At 38.7% G+C, this 20,634-nt stretch overlaps 1 protein-coding gene across 1 annotated transcript; it reads left to right on the forward strand.

Annotated features, from left to right (window-relative positions):
* The first annotated feature begins 42 nt into the window (after positions 1-42).
* Positions 43-13,874, forward strand: LOC140225424 (uncharacterized). The gene is made up of 2 exons (XM_072304323.1): positions 43-7,692; positions 12,867-13,874. The coding sequence occupies exons 1-2, from the start codon at positions 6,954-6,956 to the stop codon at positions 12,944-12,946; spliced, it is 819 nt and encodes a 272-aa protein (XP_072160424.1). The 5' UTR covers positions 43-6,953; the 3' UTR covers positions 12,947-13,874.
* Positions 13,875-20,634: the final 6,760 nt, after the last annotated feature.

Here is a 20,634-nt window from a genome sequence, read left to right on the forward strand (position 1 = left end):
TTCTGTAGTCAGTTAAAACCTTTCTATCTCTCCTATGGTTAAGTTAGACTCCTTTTCATTTTCTTTTTTTTTAAAAAAAAGAAAGAAAAAAAAAACTGCCTCTCAAAGAATGGAAGTAGTGATATTGTATATAGTGTTAAAATTTGGGAGAAACTGACAAATAATAGCTCTTAAATTTTCTCAAAGAATCAACAGAGTTTACATCAAGGAGCTTCCAGAAAGAGAGAACCATTTTGATTTGTCTTTGAAATATTAATGCCAGGAAAAACCGAAATTAACCGTTCAATTCTGTGCATGCTCAGCTTTAGTTAGACTTTATTTTGCAAGTAGGGACTACAATTTCTGGCTCAGTTTAGAAAAAACGTAAGCACCATTAGTTTTCCTATGCACACAAGAGTTTTTCAGATGAGCCAGGAATTATAGTTCCGAATCATGAAATGTAGTCCAATTTAAGCTCCTACCACCTTAGAATTAGAATAGAAATGTGCTGAGGAGTCCAAATTATTCCGATTTTGCTAGTTACCTCACTATCGAGTCTTTCTGCAGGAAAATGCCAAGTACATAAGTAGTTAGCGAATGTCAAGTCACGCATGAAAGAGAATATCCATCGTTAGTAAGCTGATTAATTGATTGGATTTCTTCTGGCATTTGTGATTTCCAAGAGATTCCATAACAGTACTTATTTTCTGGATGCTCCTCATCAAACACAGAATAATAAAATTAAATGCAAGTCAGATTAATTCCTTCTCAGACCTCTCTCAATCCGTTTTAATTCTTTGAAGTGTTTTGTTGATGTGGAACGTCGTAATTGAATGGCACGGCCTTTCAAAATTAAGTAGTCTAACGATGAAAATTTCGAGTCTTTTATTTCTCAAATCTTTTTGCGAAAAATCCGGAGATGAACTTATCTTTACAAATCCAGGAATATTCCTTTCTGGCTTTTGCAAGGAATTTTCCTGAAATTTTGAAGCAAAACCGTATTTTAGGAGGAAAGAAGGGGCCATCTAGCGTTTTTGAACTGTTTCAGAAAGTAACATTGCTACGTCTAAAATCGTTTAGCAAACTCAGCTCAATTGTATACATCTCACATAGCTGCTCTTTTGTGTCAATGTTTCTATGATACTGAAATGTTGTATTTTTTATCAACAATTCCAGGAGCAATGTTTTTTAAGTACAAGCATCAATTATGATTGTAAAATTATTAGTATTACAAGTATTTTTTTAAAATTATTTTTCTAAAACCTTTCAAGCCCCATATTTTCATGCACTATCTTGACATATTTATAGAGTCTTGAGCATTCTTTTCTTTATGAGAATGAATTAGGTTTTTTCCCTAAACCGATAGATATACTTAATTTTTTAAGAAGCCCAGGTGCCAAAATCCAAGTTAAGAAAAACAGTGCCAATCAGCATGCAGTCAATCTTTTAATCCCAAAAACAGTATATGTCCAAAAAATACCTACAATAGGGTTCAAAAGCTTGTATGCATGCCAAATGACTCTTTTTCTATTTTTCTTGAAACTTGGATTTTGGCGATTAGGCCCGCAAGAAAAATATGGGTTAAATTATTAAATATTGTCTCACAATGGTTTTACTTTCAGTTTTGTCGGCTCTTAATTGCGATCCAAACTTACCACCGACAAAAAAACAATAAGAATGACTGGATAAGCACTAATCACTTTTCGAAAATCAGTTTTTTTTTAAAGGAAAAACAAAAATACAACATACTAAAAAACAAATGTAGAAAAATCATATTTGTTTAAAATCTGTGAATCAAATCTATCTTATCAAAAGTTTTAAAAGTTAAGTTCAAGGTGGAGAAATGGTGCTGGGTCCACACCATTTCGAAGGGAAATCAAAGCTGATGTTTCGCCATTTCCCTGTAAAATGGTGTGGACCCAGCACCATTTCTCCACCTTGTTACATACAGTATTTGGGCCACTTCTTAGTGTTTTTTTCTTGTTTAGTTCAAGTAAATCATGATTTCCAATTTGTTTGAATGAATTTTGAGCAGTATTGACAAAATGAAATTGCCAGAATCTAGTCTTTTTACCCACTTTGGAATTCTGCTGTTTCAAGGATGTTCTTATCGTATACAATCGACTTTTATCTAAGAACATAGCATGGAATACGAAGATACTTGCAGGCACTAAATTTTGTTACTTCTTAATATGATGTTCTTCATGACTGCTCAGCACAGTAGACTCTAAAACCCAAATTCTCAAGCAGGGCAGAAAGAAGAATTTCTATTTATTTTTCAAAGTTTTTTCTTTTTTTTTTTTTGGTAGAAATTTGGCACATTGGTAGTTAGGTTGCCCAGCAACGCAGAATGCACAACTTTATTTTATGCCTTGGCTCACAAGAAAAGACAGCTCTCTTGATCATTGATAAAAAATTGCCACCAAAAAGGGCTTGAAAAATCACGTTACGGCACAAATTCTCTTGGGGTTGGCTTATGACAAGTTTGTGCGTATGAAGCTCTAAGGACTTTCAGCGAACATCTGATAAAAAAATATAAAAATTCAGCCAGCATTGAATCACTTTATTTTCCGTATCATGTCTTTTCCCGATTGAACTGTCACTGCATGTTGTACAAACTGCATTGTGCGGTACCTAGTCAGAATGTGGCTTCTTAGTCAATTTTTAATCTGAATCAAATACTGTGTCACTTCTTCTCTTACTTTTTAAGTCTAGTTATTGGAAGATCTGAAATAAAAGAGCTCAATTTAGTCTATTAGACTGTAGACACTTTGTTAGGATTGGATAGTTTTTATTCACATTTTATCTGTTATCAAATTTGTTACATTATCTCCACCTATTTACACTCACACTTCACTGTGAGCTGAGTCGATGCTTGTGCAATCAAAGGTCTGTTCTCTTCATAGAAATCTGTTGCCTTGTTTATTCAATCATACGTAATTGCTTGACCCTTTTTATATTTTGTTTACTTTTGTGTTTGTAAATTTATAGAAGTCTTACTTACCTGAGGTGCAAGTGTTCAAACAAATTCTTATCAGTAAGCCATCGAAACTGTTCATTCCGAAATACCATCACACTCCGATAAAGCTGGTTTTGTTTAAAAGAGCTGGCACTATCAGAAATAGGTGAACTCTGCGGAAAAGCAGTGTGGCCCTAAAAGTCTATTTGTTGAGAACCGTACCGTATTTGGGTCCGCTGTAAACCTGACGAACATGGCAACAGCTTATTTTTGTCAGCTTCAAAAACTCCAATAGCTCTTGGTAAGGGTCTTCTTATTGCTCCTTCTTTTCGACTGAACTGATTCAATAGCTTACCATAAACCGATAGGACACACCCCTAACCTAAGGAGTCCTTTTACATATTCTGTCTTGTGAGAGCTAAAAATGACTGACAAACGTCATCTATACAGGTAGAACCTATCCACAAAAACAGATCTAGATGTTGACTTTTGAATGTTTTATGATCATAAGCTGGGTCTTTCATGGAGACTGGATGCTTTTATCGCTAGATTTGATGCAATTGAATGCTTTGAAAAAGTGTGCATTAATGACAAGAATTAAGTTAAAGAGACATTAGTATGTATTGATACTGTAAATTTTGTACATTTTCCAAGACTGAGAAAGTTATTCCCTCCCCAGAGAATCAAAAACTCATTGTATTTCATTTTGCAATTCCAACTAAGTTTTTACCTCTGGTAATATTTGACTGGTTTTTTCTTTTTTTTCATTTTGAATACTTGTCGTAATGTTAAAAAAAAAGCACAATTTAATGCATTTTTGTTCTAAGTAATGAAAAAGTTGCTCCCAGAACGGTGCTCTGCTTCTCGAATTTAAATTCTTTAAAAAGTTGGTAAGGTTTTAATTCATGAACCAAGTGCCTTCTTTATCCAGAGTGAAACTTCTCTTTGACTGATACATCGAGTGACACGCCAGTAATCTTCTCGATAAGTTTGAAGAAATCATATATGATGTTGAATTGTACATTGAAATCTCTCATATATTCTCAAGTTTTTTTTGTAAGTATTTATGAATAGATGTGTAAGTGCTCACTTTTGAAATTCTTTTCATAGCGACTTGTTTTTCCCTTAATTTTTATACTGCTTCATAATGCAAATGCATTTTCATTATTTTTTCCTCCAAGACAAAAAAAATAAAAAATACATATATATATAAGTAAAAGTAAATTTTACAGCTTTTTGTTTATTTAACGTCACACATCTTCTAGAACTTGCGTCAGATAAGCCGCCAGTTGTCTTTTTCTTTGCAAGACTGCGCTGATGCGTTTTGTGTGTTCCATTTGTTATGAACGTGTTCCATGTGCGTGGTGTGTTTGGTTTGTTCGCTGCGTTTGGTATGTTTGATGTGTTTCATTTGCTCGGCGTGATTCAATAAATAATGTAATGTAAATATGTAATGTATAAAACAAAAATTAATGATGTCCTCATCATAAAATGACAGAATATGAGGGTGCTTCGCTGCCCTAGATTTTTCAAAAAGTCACCACAGAGAAGTCTTTATATTGGGTTTGGTCTTTGGTGGTTTTGCACTGTGGTTTATTATATGTTTTTTAAATTAACAGCTTTTAGGTTTAAGCTTAAAGTATACGTGAAACATGTTATTAATGTAGACATTACAAAAAGTAAAAAAAAACCTGACTTTTGAGTAACTTTTCGATTTTAAAAAAATTTGGACTAGGAAATTCCTGAGATCGAAAAAAATTTTTTGGTGGCTGTATTAGGTTGCGCTGCAGGAAATTTTCGAACGTTTCTTAAAATACTAATTTAGCACCTTCTAAAATTGAGTTAAAGTAACCAAGGAAAACATGGCATAGGAATTTTGGAACACATTTGGTACCTAACAGTTAAAAAATAAAAAAAAAAACCAGTTAACATTTTGTGAAAATCAACACGCTATGGGTTCAAAATAAAAACAAAATCAAAATATTTGGAAAAATTCAAATCCTTTGTTTGAGCAAGTTGCACTTCAGAACATAAGAATAGTAATAAGTACAATGGTCTATCATTGATAGAATTATTAAAGTTCCTCTGAGAGGAAAGAACAAAACAGTTATAATCTTCTTTCTTAAAATCGTACAATTAAATGGAGGAATTTGCATAGAATCAGGACAATTGTATTAGACTTTGCAAAATGGCTTCTCATCGTGTTATATCTTTCTATTAGAAAGCTAAGGAATATTCGGATTTGACATTTTGTGAATATCTTCTTTAGAGGTTATAGTGGATAGTTGTGGAAAGTTTTAATACGATTTGTTTCCTACCTTTCTGTGGTGAAAATAAAACATGAGAGCAAATTAAGCAAGTTGAAAGGCAGTTGGCCTGATTCTGGTTAAATTGGTCCACATAGGAAATATTAGATATACAGTATTAATGGACAATATTAAATGCTTAAAATCAAAATTTAAAAAAAAAAAACAAAAATCAGGATTAAAATTGTGTTAACTTCAATGGGAAAAGATTATTCCATGGATAATAGAAGCAATGTGTGGAAAAAGAAGTGCGATAATTTTAATTACATAAGTTTCTAGCTAATTATGGCGGCAGCGGGAGGTGGGGTTGCTACAGCCAGATTATGGTTGATGGCCTATATCATTTTAGTGTCCTATAGAAGTTTTGGATAAATCAGTGCTACAGTTTTTCTGTAATAAGATAAAACGTTTGCTAAAACTTCAAGATATCGCATGAAGACATGTTTTTTTTGTCAGGTTGACGATCAATCATTACCAGGAGAATTAATACACAATGATTTTCCTAATTTTGTTAATTGGTTTCTTCCCTAAATTTTTGTATACTTTTACTATACATTGAAAAGGCTGTTCAAGTCTGGTAGTCTGTTAAAAGTAGACCGATAGGAAGTTAAGAGGGAATGCGCTTCTCATATTGCATTTTCATTATTGTACTTACCATAAAGTAAGCAGTCAGGAGAAGAGGGGTAACCTGGGGCAACGTCTCTTCGGGTAAGAGCTTGATCATCATTTCTCAGGATAATTGTGTTGCCAAATGAAAGAAAGTGGATTCGAGGAAAAAGGAAAATCAAATGCAATTTTCATTACTATGACTTGATTTAGTTGCGCAATTTCAGATCTTAGTAAGTCTTGGCATGACCAAAAGGTTCCAATTGCACATTAAATAAAAAAGCTCCTGAAGCCCCTAAACAGTTCTTTTGTCCTTCAAATTTTATTTTGTTTTTTTTTTTCTCACTCAGATTCTTTATAATCATATTCCACAGACGGAAATATGACACCTCTTCCCTTTTATTAAAATTTTTCTGTGAATGACCACTTCCGAACTACAGCCCCCGAAGTTCACAAGGAAAAATTAGAGTTTTTTTTTTCAATGAGCGAAATGCAAATTTTTGCTACAGGCAAAACATGCATCAATTCTTATGTAATACCACTCAAAAATAGCATTGAGCACACGTGCAAGGTCTGACATTAATTTACTGTAATACACACAATACATATTAAACTTTTGTATTTGTTCATACTGAATTACATCTCTCAGCATTTTTCGTCTTGGGCGCACTTTTGACAACAATTGCAGCCGAAAGATCTTGCAAGGTGGAGGGGGGCGGGTGTTGTAATGTCAGAAAGCATCATATAGATATGGCAACCATGGATCATGTGACCAGGTCAAACCCCACTCCAAACACACACACACACACACAAGATGTCCGACCATGAAAGTTCTTGAATAAACAGGTGTATTCTCGTAAAAGTCTTTATTTATGTTTCATCAAAAGTCCTTCAAAAGTAAAGACAAAACATGGCGCAGTCGAATGTATCAACATGCCGAAAGTGTTTTGAAAGCCAACAGTGAAAGCCAAAGTCATTGAAAGTGAAATATCGTATCTCTAATGAAAGTGCAAACGTGACTGAGAACAGTGAAAGCCTATTTTGAAGCCTAAGGTGAAGCACATGCAAATTTGAAAACTGTAAGTTTTGGATATCTTACAATTATGGAAGTTTGTTCTAAACCAAAACCGTTGAGCGTCAAAGGTAACCTCAAAGAAAACTGGAAGAGGTTCAAGCAAGAATTTGAAGACTTGCTAGTCTCAATGGAATGGGACTCAAAATCAGATAAAGTCAAAGCGGCCAAATTAAGAAATTTAATTGGTCCTGAAGGCCGAGAAAGAATTGAAGCTCTAGGTCTACAAACGTCTGAAGACTATAGTGAACTGATATCGAAACTAGATGCTTGGGCGGAACCTCAGAAATATATCACAATGGAAAGAGCTAAGTTCAGCTCTCGAAACCAAAATCCGAATGAAAGTTTCGACGAATACGTGTCTGATCTAAAACGTCTGATCTCCACGTGTGAATATGGTACTCTCAAAGATGAGATTTTAAAAGACCGAATTGTCTTGGGAGTAGCAGATGTTAAGTTAAAAGAACATCTTCTTCGAATCTCTGATCTCACCCTAGATAAAGCAGAGAAGTTAGCACACGCGGTTGAAACTGCTAAAGCAAGCATAGCGGTGATGTCATCATCCGAGCAACATGAAGTAAATCATGAAGTGAATCCAGTCCAAAAATTCAGAGGTCGTGGTCGCGGGCGAGGAAATTTTCAGAGGTCATCCAACTCGCAGCGTGGTCAAAGCAGAAGCAACCAGCCAAATGGACAGTATCAGCAACAAAGATCTCAATACTCTCAATCACGTGGTGGAAACCGAGGTGACTATAACGGAAATTTCAGAGGTAAACAGTCTAATTATTGTGATAGCAATGATAACTATTATTGTAAAAAGTGCGCAACAAAGCATGGGCCGAGACAATGTCCAGCCCATAATAAAGAATGTGGAAGATGCCTCAATCTACATCATTTTGCAAGGTGTTGTAGGGCTAATAATGTAAAAGAAGTTAACGTAGAAGAAAAGAAAAACGATGTTGTTAAGCGAGCAGTCGAATCCGTTGTTTACAGAGAATGTCATGAGCTAGTAGCGTACAGCCCAAAAGCAAGTTTTTATGAAACCAGGGTAATAAATTGTGACAAAGCAGATAAATGTCTTGAAACTGCCACTAAGAATTTAGAAATTGGAAAGCCAGCTGAAAATGCTAATGAGAGTCAGGTAAATGTCCTTGATGTCCAAGATCACCCAAATGTCAGTAGCGTTGGTGAACAGAAAAAGCCAAGAAAGGAATGGAGAGAAACAATATTCCTTGAAAACGTTCCGGTTAGTATGAAACTGGACCCGGGGAGTGAAGTAAACACTCTACCAGAGAGCATTTTTAAAGCTATTATAAAGAAAACTAAAATTCCACTGGAAAAGACAAACGAAATATTAGGTGGAATAGGTCACGGTGTAGCTAGACCTCTAGGTATTGTAAGAAAGATGGATTGTAAAACAAGTTTTGATGTGCGAGGATATCTTGATTTCTATGTCACAAAAGACAGTGACACTAAAGCATTATTAGGTATTGAAGCGTGTGAACGAACGCCTTGAATTAGTAATAAGAAGGGTGCACTCTGTTAGCACTAATGCAGAACAAGCAGCTTTTGTTGAGAAAAATAGAGATGTTTTTACTGGTAGCGGCAAAGTTCCAGGTGTAGTTAGTTTTCAGGTAAAACCGAATCCTGACTTTAAAATTTTACCGCCGAGGCGGTATCCAATTAAAACAAGTGAAAAACTGTTGAATAAATTAAATAAATTGGAGAAGCAAGAAATAGTTTTAAAAATTCCAATAAATGAAAAACTGTTATGTGTCAGTAATATATTAGTCCGTGAAAAACCGGATGGTGATTTACGGTTATGTCTTGATCCAAAAAATTTAAATGAGTGCCTCATAACAAGAAAATGTGCTATCCCTACTGTTGATGAAATCAGTGCAAAGCTGTCAGGTAAAAAATGGTTCACAGTGTTTGATGAAAAAGAAGCGTTTTATCATTTTGAACTGGATGAATACTCAAGTCGTTTGAGTGCATTTAACACGCCTTTTGGAGTCTATAGATTTTTACGTATGCCTTTTGGGATAATCTGTGCAGCAGAGTGTTGCCATGAAAGAAATGTAACTATTTTTGGAGGAATCAAAGGTGTGACAGTGTACATCAATTACATTATGTAACTGGGTATTATCGTTTAATTTTGCCTCCAGAAAATCATAGTTGTCATTTTGTTGCAAAAGTGGATTAAAACGTTCAGTTTGAGATTTTTTTTAATGAAAAGTATTTCTACGCAAATTACCATGAGCTGTTTGGTGAGAGAGGCTCTTTGGTGTTAAGAGGTGTTTTTAAAACATAGAAGGAAAAAGCCTTATTTTTGCCTAGGTAAAATATGGGGTTAAAGTTTGTGTGTGAAGTTTAGAGACACCCTCAAGAACGCATTTATGCTACCTGATCTTTAGAAGTTTTTGCCAAATTTCCTTCATTTCAAATTTTCAGGGTCTTTGATCTTACTACCCTACTAGCACAGCTCGGATCGGCAATGTTTCAGAAACATTCCAATTGTATCAAGACTGATTCATTTCGTTGAAGTATCTACGAAACATTTAACCGGAGATCTGACCTAATGACCTCCCATCATACATATAGGGCGAGTGTCTTAACCACTTCGTAGGAGACCGGCGGTCCGAAGGGGGGGGGGGGGGGGTAATTTGGGCTTTCCATTCTCCAATCCCAGTAGTTCTGGAGGGAGAGGGGATTCAATTAAGGTACATTAATTTGAGGTAGGAAAACCTCACTGACTGCATCGTTGCATTATGCATTTCTCACTAAAATTTCTGATGACAGATCGATTGTTAAACATCACTTTTCAATTGCATGTAAGTATACATGAAACATTTCAATAAAAATTGATAAACTTTTGTTATCAAAATATATGGGAGAAGAGTGCTGGGTCCACACTGTTCTGCGGGAAATCAAGGCCATAGGAAAATTTCAAAAAGTGTGGCTCAGTTCGGGCCAAGTTATAATATTGTCTTTTTTGTTATTGTTCTGAAGAAGGGGCCGCACTCAGCCTCCTTCGACGTCTATCCACAAAAAAATTGATCCCGCACTTGGTAGACCTCAAAACTATATTTTCAAATTGCGCGCCAGTCGGCTGATCCTCCCCTCCCTGGTCCTCCGTCAACCCTCGCCCTCCATAGTCCTCCGTTTTTGCCGCCATGAACGACGGTTTGATCAGTTTGCCGTGAATCTGTGAATCTCGATTTGAGTTCCAGCTTTGAGCTTTGTATTTTGCCATCCTCTTCGGGTCCGCCTCTCGTTTTCGCGTTTGTGTTTGGAGGATCTCTGATCTATGTGTGTGAGTGATTTTAATCAATCATGATTCGTTGGATTGTGTGACGGATTTATAGGTGATTATTACAAGCCTATCTTCAATCTCGTGTCCAAGTGGAACGGTTGTTCGGTCTTTCGCGGCATTCTCTTTGATCGCCTCGTGGGATCTTTTTTTGTCCGTTCTTGTGCGTTTAGGACGCAAACTTTCGCAATCGTTACCGCTAATCGCTCATTTTCAAAGTTTTGAACTACCTATCGCTAAGTTTTCGCGGAAGTTGAACCCTAACCTCACTGCGTCATCATCGTGTCAGATATTTTATGTTATTAAGTACGTACCTTTTAGTTATTATGTATCTTTAGATTTGTATTATTATTTCACTCTCTTAACGTATAGCCATCATTATGGAACCTAGAAAGAGACCGGGTCGGCCTAAAAAGGTAGGTGGTAGTCTCTCTCGGGCTACCAAGTACCGTCGATCTCTACCGGACCCAGTTCCACAGCCACAGCCTGTTCCTCGTCATGAGAGTTCATTATCCTCGGATGAAGAGATTCCTATTTCAGGAAGTGTAGAAAATGAGGAGGATTTTCTCGCTGTCAGTGAGCCAGTTTGTTTGGATTTTGAATGGGAGAGATCGCTTGATTTCCAGCCACTATCTGCCGATGTTCATCTTGATGCAACAGATCAGTCTCTTCTGTTCAGTCTTCTTGTTCCATGAAAACAAGTGCAGTCAATGATTCTGTATACTTTGACTGCGAAGAACTTGGTTTCCAAACTCTTGATGGGTTAATGACTGATGGTAAAACTTTACAGGAGCTACTGGAGGAGCGCCCATTATTTGATGATGATGGTGGCTCCGACGATGAATTTTGTGACCCTTCACAATTTAAGGAAGAACAACGATTGAAAACAGATTTGAGGAACTGGCATAAAAAGTATGGGGTGACAAATGTTGCCTTACGTGCTCTGCTTTTAATTCTCCGGAGTCATGCTTGTTTCTCCTTCCTTCCAAAATCTGACAAAACTTTTCTTCACACGCCGAAAAAACTTGACTATGATACAGTAGGGCCAGGTAAATACCATCATATTGGATTAAGTACCTTAAAACGAGTCGAAGCTGTTATCAAAGAATCATTGACAAAGTTTAGACTACTTGTAGGAATCAATCTTCCTTTCAGAATATTGTAGTATTTTAATTATGAGATCACTAACTATTTTTATATTTACAAATCTAGAATCCAATAGTGCAAGATTTTATGTTAGATATTTGATTATATGCTGAATTTTACGGGGATATATTTATCTCTTTATTTTTATTTATCCTGATTATTAACATTTTAGGTTTGGTTCCTTATATTTTCTCTTGTTCTGCACATTTCGTGTTTTCTGTTAGTTTTGGATTTCCTTTTTGGTTGGCGTTTTTAATTTGTGGTTAGAAATTGCAATAAAGATATATATAAACAGACAATAAAAGAGTTTAAACACCAAAACTCGGAAATTCTTAATAATAAAATCAAGAAAATAGGAAATCAGTTAAGATTTAAATTAAAGAAAAATCTATGGGGATCATCTATGGGGATCTATGTGACCCATCTTTAAGTCCGCGCCCAGTGGCATGATACCAATAATGGTTGCATTTTTAGGTGTCCGATCACTGAAGAAAGTAGTTCTACCCATCGGTATTTACTATGGGCCTAAGAAAGGGTCAGTGTTAGAGTTCCTCAAGAAGTTTGTCGAAGAAGCGACTAGGCTGATTAAGAACGGTATAGATCTCGAGGGTACAAAAGTGAAAGTCGTGATTGAAGGTTTTATCTGCGACACTCCTGGCAAGGCGTACATTTTGAACACGAAAGGTCATAGAGGTTATAGTTCATTTACGAAATGTAAGGCCGAGGGTGAAGATTACATGAACCGAATGACATTTCCGTCAAATAAAAAGATGGAACTGCGCACCCATGAAGACTTTTTGAATATGGCGGATGACGATTACCATATGGGTGAAACCCCTCTTGCCAAGTTGCCTGGAATCGATTTTCTGCATTCCTTTCCCCTCGACACGATGCATATAGTATTTCTCGGGGTTGTTCGGTCGATATTGTACCTTTGGATTTTTGCAAAACCACCGAAAAAAATTCCTTTGCATTTCATTGATTGCTTCTCTAAGAGCCTGCTAGTTTTAAAATATTATATACCGTGTGAATTCAACCGCAAAGGCCGATCCATGAATGAAATCCACCGTTGGAAGGCTACTGAATTCCGAACTTTTCTGTTGTATCAAAGTATTATTGTCCTGAAAGATTTACAGGCGGATTATCCACAACTTTACATAAATTTTTTAACGCTTCATGTTCTCATGCGAATCTTTTTAAATGTGAAACACGCAAAACTTTATGGAAAGTATGCTGAGTCTCTAATAGATGCCTTTTATAAAGATAGTGAAAAATTACATGGTCAGGAGTTTTTGACCTCCAATATGCATGCACTACGGCACCTACCCATGAACTTGGAGCGTTTTGAATCATTAGGTGAATGCGATGCTTTTAAAATTGAGGATTACTGATGCAGTCCCTCGTAAAATAATTTTGATTTGTATTTACTTCTCTACTTCCTTTATTTATTTTTTTTTACATTCCTTTATTGTTTGTGGGTTGTTTCAGAAAAATGGACGCCAACAGTTATGATTTTGCTATACGCAGTTCTTCGAAAACATCAGCTGATGAACTCATTCACAAACTGAAGAAACTGAAAGAAAAACCGTTTGAGAGACTTCCCTCCGTTGTAGTGCCCAAATATTTTTTGGAACAAAAACAAGAAAATAAATCTGGAAAAAGGCAGCAAAACTCAAAAGAGAAGCAGTCGTTTAAAGGGAAAAACATCACTGCGGAGAATGCCACTGAAAACGTAACGAAACTGAACACGGAGAATAACAAACGTCGTCCAGTGCTGAAGAAAATAGATAGCTCCAAACACATGGAAGTGTCCGCAAAACGTGTGGTTGGAAGTGGAGCTAACGAGAATTCGAAGCCACAGCGAGAAGAAAAAGTATCCACTGAAGGAGACTTCGAGATAGGAAGAAACGCCCATTGACACTTTTAATCAGTAGGTTAAGACCTACAACATATCAAAACATCAGCCGATTTAACCGGACCCTTTTTTCCCATAAGACCGGTCCGTCGTCCTTTACCTCAAAATCTCCTGGCATTTTGTCAATATGATAAGGGTTATGATAATTTTTTTCCACCAAAGAAAATAAGAGGCCTTGCGGTTCTTGCGGTTTTTACTGGAACTATTGCAGACGATACGGCATATCTTTCTTCTCATAACAGTCCTGAAGCAGTATTTGACGAGCTACAGAATACGTAAACTCCTCGAATTACAAATCTGGAGCACTATCTGGAGAACTTCCTTCAATGCTACCAAGTCATCCATGCTTAACTTCACGCTCCGCAATTACCGACATTGCTGCACTGAACTATTGGTAATTGCATCACGTTGATGTCGTAGGGGCTTATCTTAACAGTAATTTTGAAGAAGGGATTTACTCAGAACCACCCGAGGGTTCTGGTATTGATAAAGAAGCATTTTTGTCTGCCTCTTAAAAAAAAAGCCTTTATGGCCTTAAACAAGCAGATAAACTGGTAAACTTTCTTGAAAGCAAGTTTCCCCCCCCCCCCCACCCAACCCACCCAACAATCAAGAAGACACGCGGAAGAAAATAATATGTTTCTTCCCTAGAACAGTAGGTACAGGAAGTCCAAGTAATGCGCGAAGGGAAGAATCGCACTCCCCGCCCCAGGCGCATAACTCAAAGCCGGAGTACACTTGTGCGCATTGCTCCAAAAGTTTTAAACAAAAAAATCAAGTAAGAAAACATATGATATCGCACATGAATTGGAGGCCTTTCAAATGCACATTATGCCCGGCGCGATTTAAAGAAAACAGCGGTCTGCGCAGACACATAAGGGATGTCCATGATAACGGGAGAGTAACCTTCTCATGTGAGGTATGTTCGGCATCATTCAGCGGGCACGCTAAATTGCGTTCTCATGTTGAAAACGCACATAATATAAGACGAGAATATACTTGCGCACATTGCTCCAAAAGTTTTAAACAAAAAAATCAACTAAGAAAACATGTGATATCGCACATGGATTGGAGGCCTTTCTAATGCACATTATGCGCGGCGCGATTTAAAGAGAACAGCGGTCTGCGCAGACACATCCGAAATGTTCATGAAAAGAAGAACTAGGCTTCCCGTCTGTCCAATAATGCTAATCCTTTTCCTTTATTGTAAGTAATTTTGTATTGAGTTTCTGCTACAGAGTTATCGTTTTGCAAGAGTGTCGTAGATTGCTGGGTATTTTTATACTGCTGGGTTTGGTCTTGCGTATCTTGAGTTAGAAAAGTATGTATTTTAGTTGTGAGCAGTGTTGGATGATACATTAAAAAAAAGCCTTTATGGCCTTAAACAAGCAGATAAACTGGTAAACTTTCTTGAAAGCAAGTTTTCAACGCTGCATCAGTGACCCTTGTGTTTTTGTAGGTAATAAACTTATCATAGGAGTCTATGTTGATGACTTCTTGCTAGCAGGCACCTATACGGAAATTAAAATTTACAAAGGCGAGTTACAAAACATTGTAAAAATTAAGGATCTTGGTCCAGTAAGCTCTTTCTTGTCCATTCAGTTCTCCCGAAATAAAAATGAGATCTGTTGATTATGATGCCAAACATTAGTCTTTATCCAGCAAGTTGGTATTATGTCAAACTTTTAGTTTTCTTTTGCTGCAGCCCTGTCATGCTAGCAATACAACCCTATGATTGGTCGCCTACCTTTTTCCTCCTATTCTTTGTCTAAATGTTTTAGGTTATATTTTTGATATCATTTCTGTGAGAATGTCGGTATTTAAATAATGTTTACTCATTTATTTAAAGACTCTGACCAACAGGTTATTAAGGCCCAGTAGAAGTTTCGTTTGTCTGGTTCGTCGTGTTAGTTTTGTTAAAGAAGTGTCCGGTTCTTCTCTTTCGTGGTGAACCGCAGAAGAAGTATTTCGAATCATCATGGCAGAAATAGAAAACAGCCTTACGAAGAACCTAAAACTAACCGATGACAACTACTTTCCCTTGTCAGTAAAGTTGAAACCCTTACTTAATCATCGTGACTGCGTAGAAGCGATTGACCCAGGTTATGAAGAAGGAGACTTGGCAAACCTCACGACAGCTCAGAAGAAGAAGAATAACAGCGCTCTCTCAACTATAATACTGACAGTGAGTGATAAGTTCATTGATTATATTGGTGGCTGTGTAACAGCCAAGAAAGCATGGACTACCCTGGAAAACCTCCATCAAGATTATGGGATCATGCACCAACTTGAATTCCTTTAAGATCTCACCACGTTACGAAAAGATGACCTAACAATCAGTATTACTTGAGTAATTTTGGAGGCTGTAAAAAAATGAGTTTCCCTGTAATTATTTTCCCCTACAATTGATAAGAAAAAAAAGAAAAATTATTAAACTCTATTGAAAAACTTTTAAGTGTTTTTTGCTCTTCTGCAGTGAAAACTAATAACAGTGACATTTACAAGAATAAAGTTTCCATTGAACAAAACATGGTTTTCTTCTTGTTAAGCCCACATAATATAAGGATTCAATTTTCTCTTTACTTCGAGGATCCCGAAGAACAATGGTATACCGAGTTGTCATATTCGTTAGCGACGACACAGTTGGAATCGTAAGGACTTCATGGATTTGTGATACAATTCGCGATACTGATGAAGAGATATGCAGATATCCACATGTCAAAGGAGAAAAATTAAAAGGGCTTCTATTAAAGTGCCCAGTGAGCGACCTAAATTGGCCCGAATACAATGTTATCACCAAGCAAAAAAATATTGGTAAGGATTAATTTTTATTCACCTTTTCTAGTTAACCATAATTCAAATTTTCCACTTTTACATTTTTTATCACCCATGTTAACCTTTCAAGCTGTCTGCTTAACCTTTTCTTACTATGCATCATGATTAAAATTCTTAAAGGAGAGTAAGAAAGCAGTTTTGACACCCAGTCGTCGTTGATATCTCATACGAGGCGGACACGATTCGGTGCGCGCTCCGTGAGAAAAAGTTTCGTCAGCTAGTATTGAGAAAAATCAAAACATGTGAACTCGCGAGTGTCTATTCAGTACGCGGCGCGAATCTCGCGACTAAGTGCAAGTGCGAGTGGGCAAAGTCCACCTATAAACAATACACATTCATGCAGTCCGTACAAGCGGAGGTATGTAAACACGGGATACAGTGCTATTACGTGAACAATGTTTTTCTCGGATGCCACAAGTGTCTTAATAAAGGAAAACTTCTAAATTTGACCGCCAGAAACGCAGCTTTCTCTGGAAATAAGCTGCTGCCAAGTAGCTCAAAAATGAGTTCAGAAAACTCTGATCCTTTTCAGAGGAAATCAAGAATGGCCAGATCTCCTCCACCACCCACAAATACGGCGCCGGTAATTAACGACGATTGCAGTTCGATTACGAAGGAGGAAGAAATAAAGAAAGTAGCGGAAGCAATTATAACCACAGATCCGGAAAAAGTTAAGGAGGACCCTTCACTACCTGAAACGACAAAATCATTTATTCTACAGTCGATTGCTGTTGTTAAATCACTTCAAGATGAGAATATCCTCTCAAAAATTTTTATTCAAGAGCAACAGGCTCTCATGAATAAGCTACAAAGTGATAGCAAAGCTATGCAGGCCGAAATAAATGAACTCAAATCAACCAAGACCAAACCTCAGCGTAATGCACAGGGACAGCTTAAAATTACGCAGTTCCAAGGTCCCCAGAGAAAGAACTCCCCGACCCCCACAGGCCGACAACCCCCCGACAACCTAACCTAACCAAATATGAAATTGTTTGACCAGGGGTGCATAAAGAATTTCCTTTGAAAGTCGATCCTAGAATCTGCTCTTCAGAGAAGCTCTCATTTTCATGAAGTTTTGCAAAAAGCTGAAAAGTATGTGCCGAATGAAACTAAACAAATATTGAGACACTTGGGAAATTTGTTTAACAATCCTGTAGTCACCCACTTATGTTGGATTCTGATTCAATGGTGCAAATAAAATATTGCTTTTCTTTGTTTGAATTTATTTAACAGTCAGCTAAAATATTTTCCTCTTGTGCAATTACAGCCACTTAAGCAGAAGCGATAAGAATTCAAAAAATGCTAGAAGACAATGAAGATGCAGTTACAACAGATCCTGAAAATTTGGGGCGTAGCTGCAGGGCTCATAAGCCCAACTCGAAACTGCTTTCTTCAGATGACGATGATGATATTCCTCCGATCATGAAAGTTCGGAAAAGTAGCAAAATTAGTGCGAGAGCAAAAACTAAAGAGCGGAAAGTAAAGGCACAGGAGCATTCTGTTTCTGGAGGTCGGTGATTATAACCAACTAACGCAGTGTTTCAACTGCCAGCTCTACGGCCACCTCTCGAGAGACTGCAAGTCTCCCAAGAGATGCAGGTGGTGTGCCGAGGCGGGGCATGACGGAGACCAATGTCCGGGGTGGATAAGCCCGGATCACTTCGTCCCCTCCTGTTATGGGTGCAAGAAGCACCAGATGAGAGGCCCGCCCCACGATGCTGGGGACCGGGACAGATGCGCGTATTACCGCGCAAAGCTCGAATCGCACAAGGAGTGCATCGGGCTAGGGGACGGCCACCGGACTGGCCGTTAACCGACCCCATGGCATCGTGCCGCACCGTCAGGGACGAGGCTGCGATCGACCGCGGGGTTCCTGGACATAACTTAAAGATTGTTTAGGTGAACGTAGGGCATTGCAAGGAGGCAATGCCCGAATTGCGAGAGTGGCTAGCGACCACGAGAGTCGACCTAGCCCTCATCCAGGAACCCTATTGCTTTAGGGGGAAAGTTAGAGGGTTGGGTCTAAATGCGGTCATCGTTGAAGGCTTAGGCGATGAAGAGAAGCTCGCCGCCATCGCGGTGCTGAACAAGAAGCTGAGGGTGATAGCGGTATCATCCCTCACGGATAGGGACACAGCAACCGCGGTGGTTACCTGCCCCGACGGCTATGAATTAGTGGTCTCCTCTATGTACTGGAAAGGTGAAGGAGACATAGAGGAGCAAATTGCAAGAATAAGGGCTCTGAGAGAGAAGTTCCCGGACAAGGAACTCTTGATCGGAGCTGACGTTAACGCGCACAGCCCCCACTGGTTCAGCGGGGAGTTGAACGACCGCGGAGAAACTCTAGATGAATACATATCTGAAGGGGGGCTGTACGTAGTTAACAGACCCAGTACGTACAAGACTTTCAGGGGTTACCTAGGCAAAGATGAGAACGTTGACCTCACCTTAGCAACCCTGGGGACCCTGCAGAGAATTGAAGAGAACTTGGAGGTCTACGACGGGCTTGTGTTCACGGACCACCGGCCGGTTGTTATTCATTGTCGGCTAGGTAGGCGTCTGAAACAGTTCGAAGCCAAAGGTTGGTTCAAGACCCGCGGCCAAGACTGGGACGCCTACCGGGCGGAGCTCGGCGGGCGGTACGCAGGATACAGGCCCGAAGTGGACCTTGCCAGTAGAGTCGACAAGTTGGAGGGAGCGCTCGCGGAGGCCGCGGAAGTCTCGCTGGGTCGTACGCGACCGTGCGGGATAACCAAGGTCACGTGGTGGACCCAAGAACTTCGAAGAAAAGCAAGGTCAACAAGTTGCGTAAAGCCTGGCAAAAAGTCCGAGGCAATAGACAAGCAACAGCAGAGAGTGAGAGTAGAAAAGCCGCCTGGAGAAGAGCCCAGGCGAAGTTTAAAGGTGCCGTGAAGTTTGCCAAAAGGCAGTCCTGGAAGGACTACACGAGCACCGTGGGAGCTAGTGACCCCTGGAGCCTTGTTTATAAGCTGCAAAGCGGCAAGGTTTCACAAATCAGCAATGGTCCAAACCGGAACCTTTTATTTCTTTTAGTTCAAAAGATATAGTCACTTTTCAGGTACGTAGGCCTAACCTGTATGCGATAGTAATTCACAAAAGAGTAAAATATGTGACCCAGCACCAATTTACCACCTCTTTATATCGCCCCCCCCCCTCCTGTTTTCTTAGGGGCCGATTTATTTGCGGAGCCCTTAAATCATTTATTAAAGTAATTCTTTTTATCCCTCTAGCTAGTAGTGAATGCATTATTATTAGTTAGTTAGGTTTTTATTAGAGACATTTTTAGACAATTTTATCAGAGACAAGCAGTATCTCAGGTTACTAATGTCTTTATAGAAAATATAAAGGATGAGTGCAAATATAAAAACTTAGATTCTTAACTTAATGGAGAGAAAAAATTTCAAAATTTTCTTTGCGACATTGCGGGATCATGACAGATTAGTAGGTTTGTATTCTTGAGACTGTTGGATAGTAAATCTGTGAGCGGAGGTCCTTGAGGGTAAAGCAGTCCATAATCACGCGTTTGACGGTGAGCGGTGATAAATTGCAGATTGATAAATTAATCCTCCTATTCTCTTTATTCATATACATTCAAGTGATGATTATATGCTTGGCATTGTCGTTCGTAGCCGTGAGCTCGCTTGATATGAGCGATCATAGCTCCTAAGTATGTAAGGGTCGCTTTCACAGCGCTGTCTGGCGCTCTGCGACACCTAACCGCCACACTCCCTCATTTCATCTAAAACCTCCTGTCGCCACCCTTCTACTTTGCGTCCCCTTCGTCTCCTTCCAGGAGGATGTCGATCAGGCATCTTTTTCGGCAGCCTCTCTTCCGTCATCCTATTAACATGACGGTACGAAAGCTGTTTGGTCATGACGTTGAACCAAAGACATTGAATCACGTAGACCGTGCATCCTGTGTGACGGAAGGCGAAGCAACTTTTAAAAATTCGCATGTGATGAGTGGTGGCACCGACCCGCATCGATGAGTTCGTGTGTCCCAGTTGCGCACATCTGCGCATGCGCAGTAGCGGCTCCAGTGAATTTTTGTCGGATTGTGAGGCTTTTTTCTTCGGTTAATAATTAGTTCGGAAAAATGAAACAATGCTATTCGGGTGTAAAATTATGTATTCTAAAACTTTTCTTTTTAGGAATTTTGTCTGAAAATGGACTCTAAATGAGGTATTCGTGAAAAACCGTGCGCGGGCATGAATTCTTAATTGCCTCTCTGCAGTCTCTTCGAGTGCTTCGGACACACGCTCTCTCCCCTTCCCTGCCCGCCCATCATGGGGCTCCGAGAGACTTGCTTCGCTCCGCCAGTACTAAATCGAGCCGGACGCACGGTCTACGTGATTCAATGTCTTTGCGTCGAACACGATGTCATTTTCGACTTCCATGATCTGACACACTCTATCATAACGGACCCGAGCTCTTTTAGAAATTCCTGCTGACCTCCTCCAGGGATCCATCTCCGTTGTTCTTAAC

This window comes from Bemisia tabaci, chromosome 9 (genome assembly GCF_918797505.1).
Source record: "Bemisia tabaci chromosome 9, PGI_BMITA_v3".
NCBI classification, from domain to species: Eukaryota; Metazoa; Arthropoda; class Insecta; order Hemiptera; family Aleyrodidae; genus Bemisia; species Bemisia tabaci.

Coding starts and splice junctions, on each gene's coding strand:
- LOC140225424 (XM_072304323.1), top strand. CDS start 6,954: ATGGAAGTTTGTTCTAAACCAAAACCGTTGAGCGTCAAAGGTAACCTC. Junction 7,693..12,866: donor CTATAACGGAAATTTCAGAG/GTAAACAGTCTA, acceptor GGGTTGTTTCAG/AAAAATGGACGCCAACAGTT.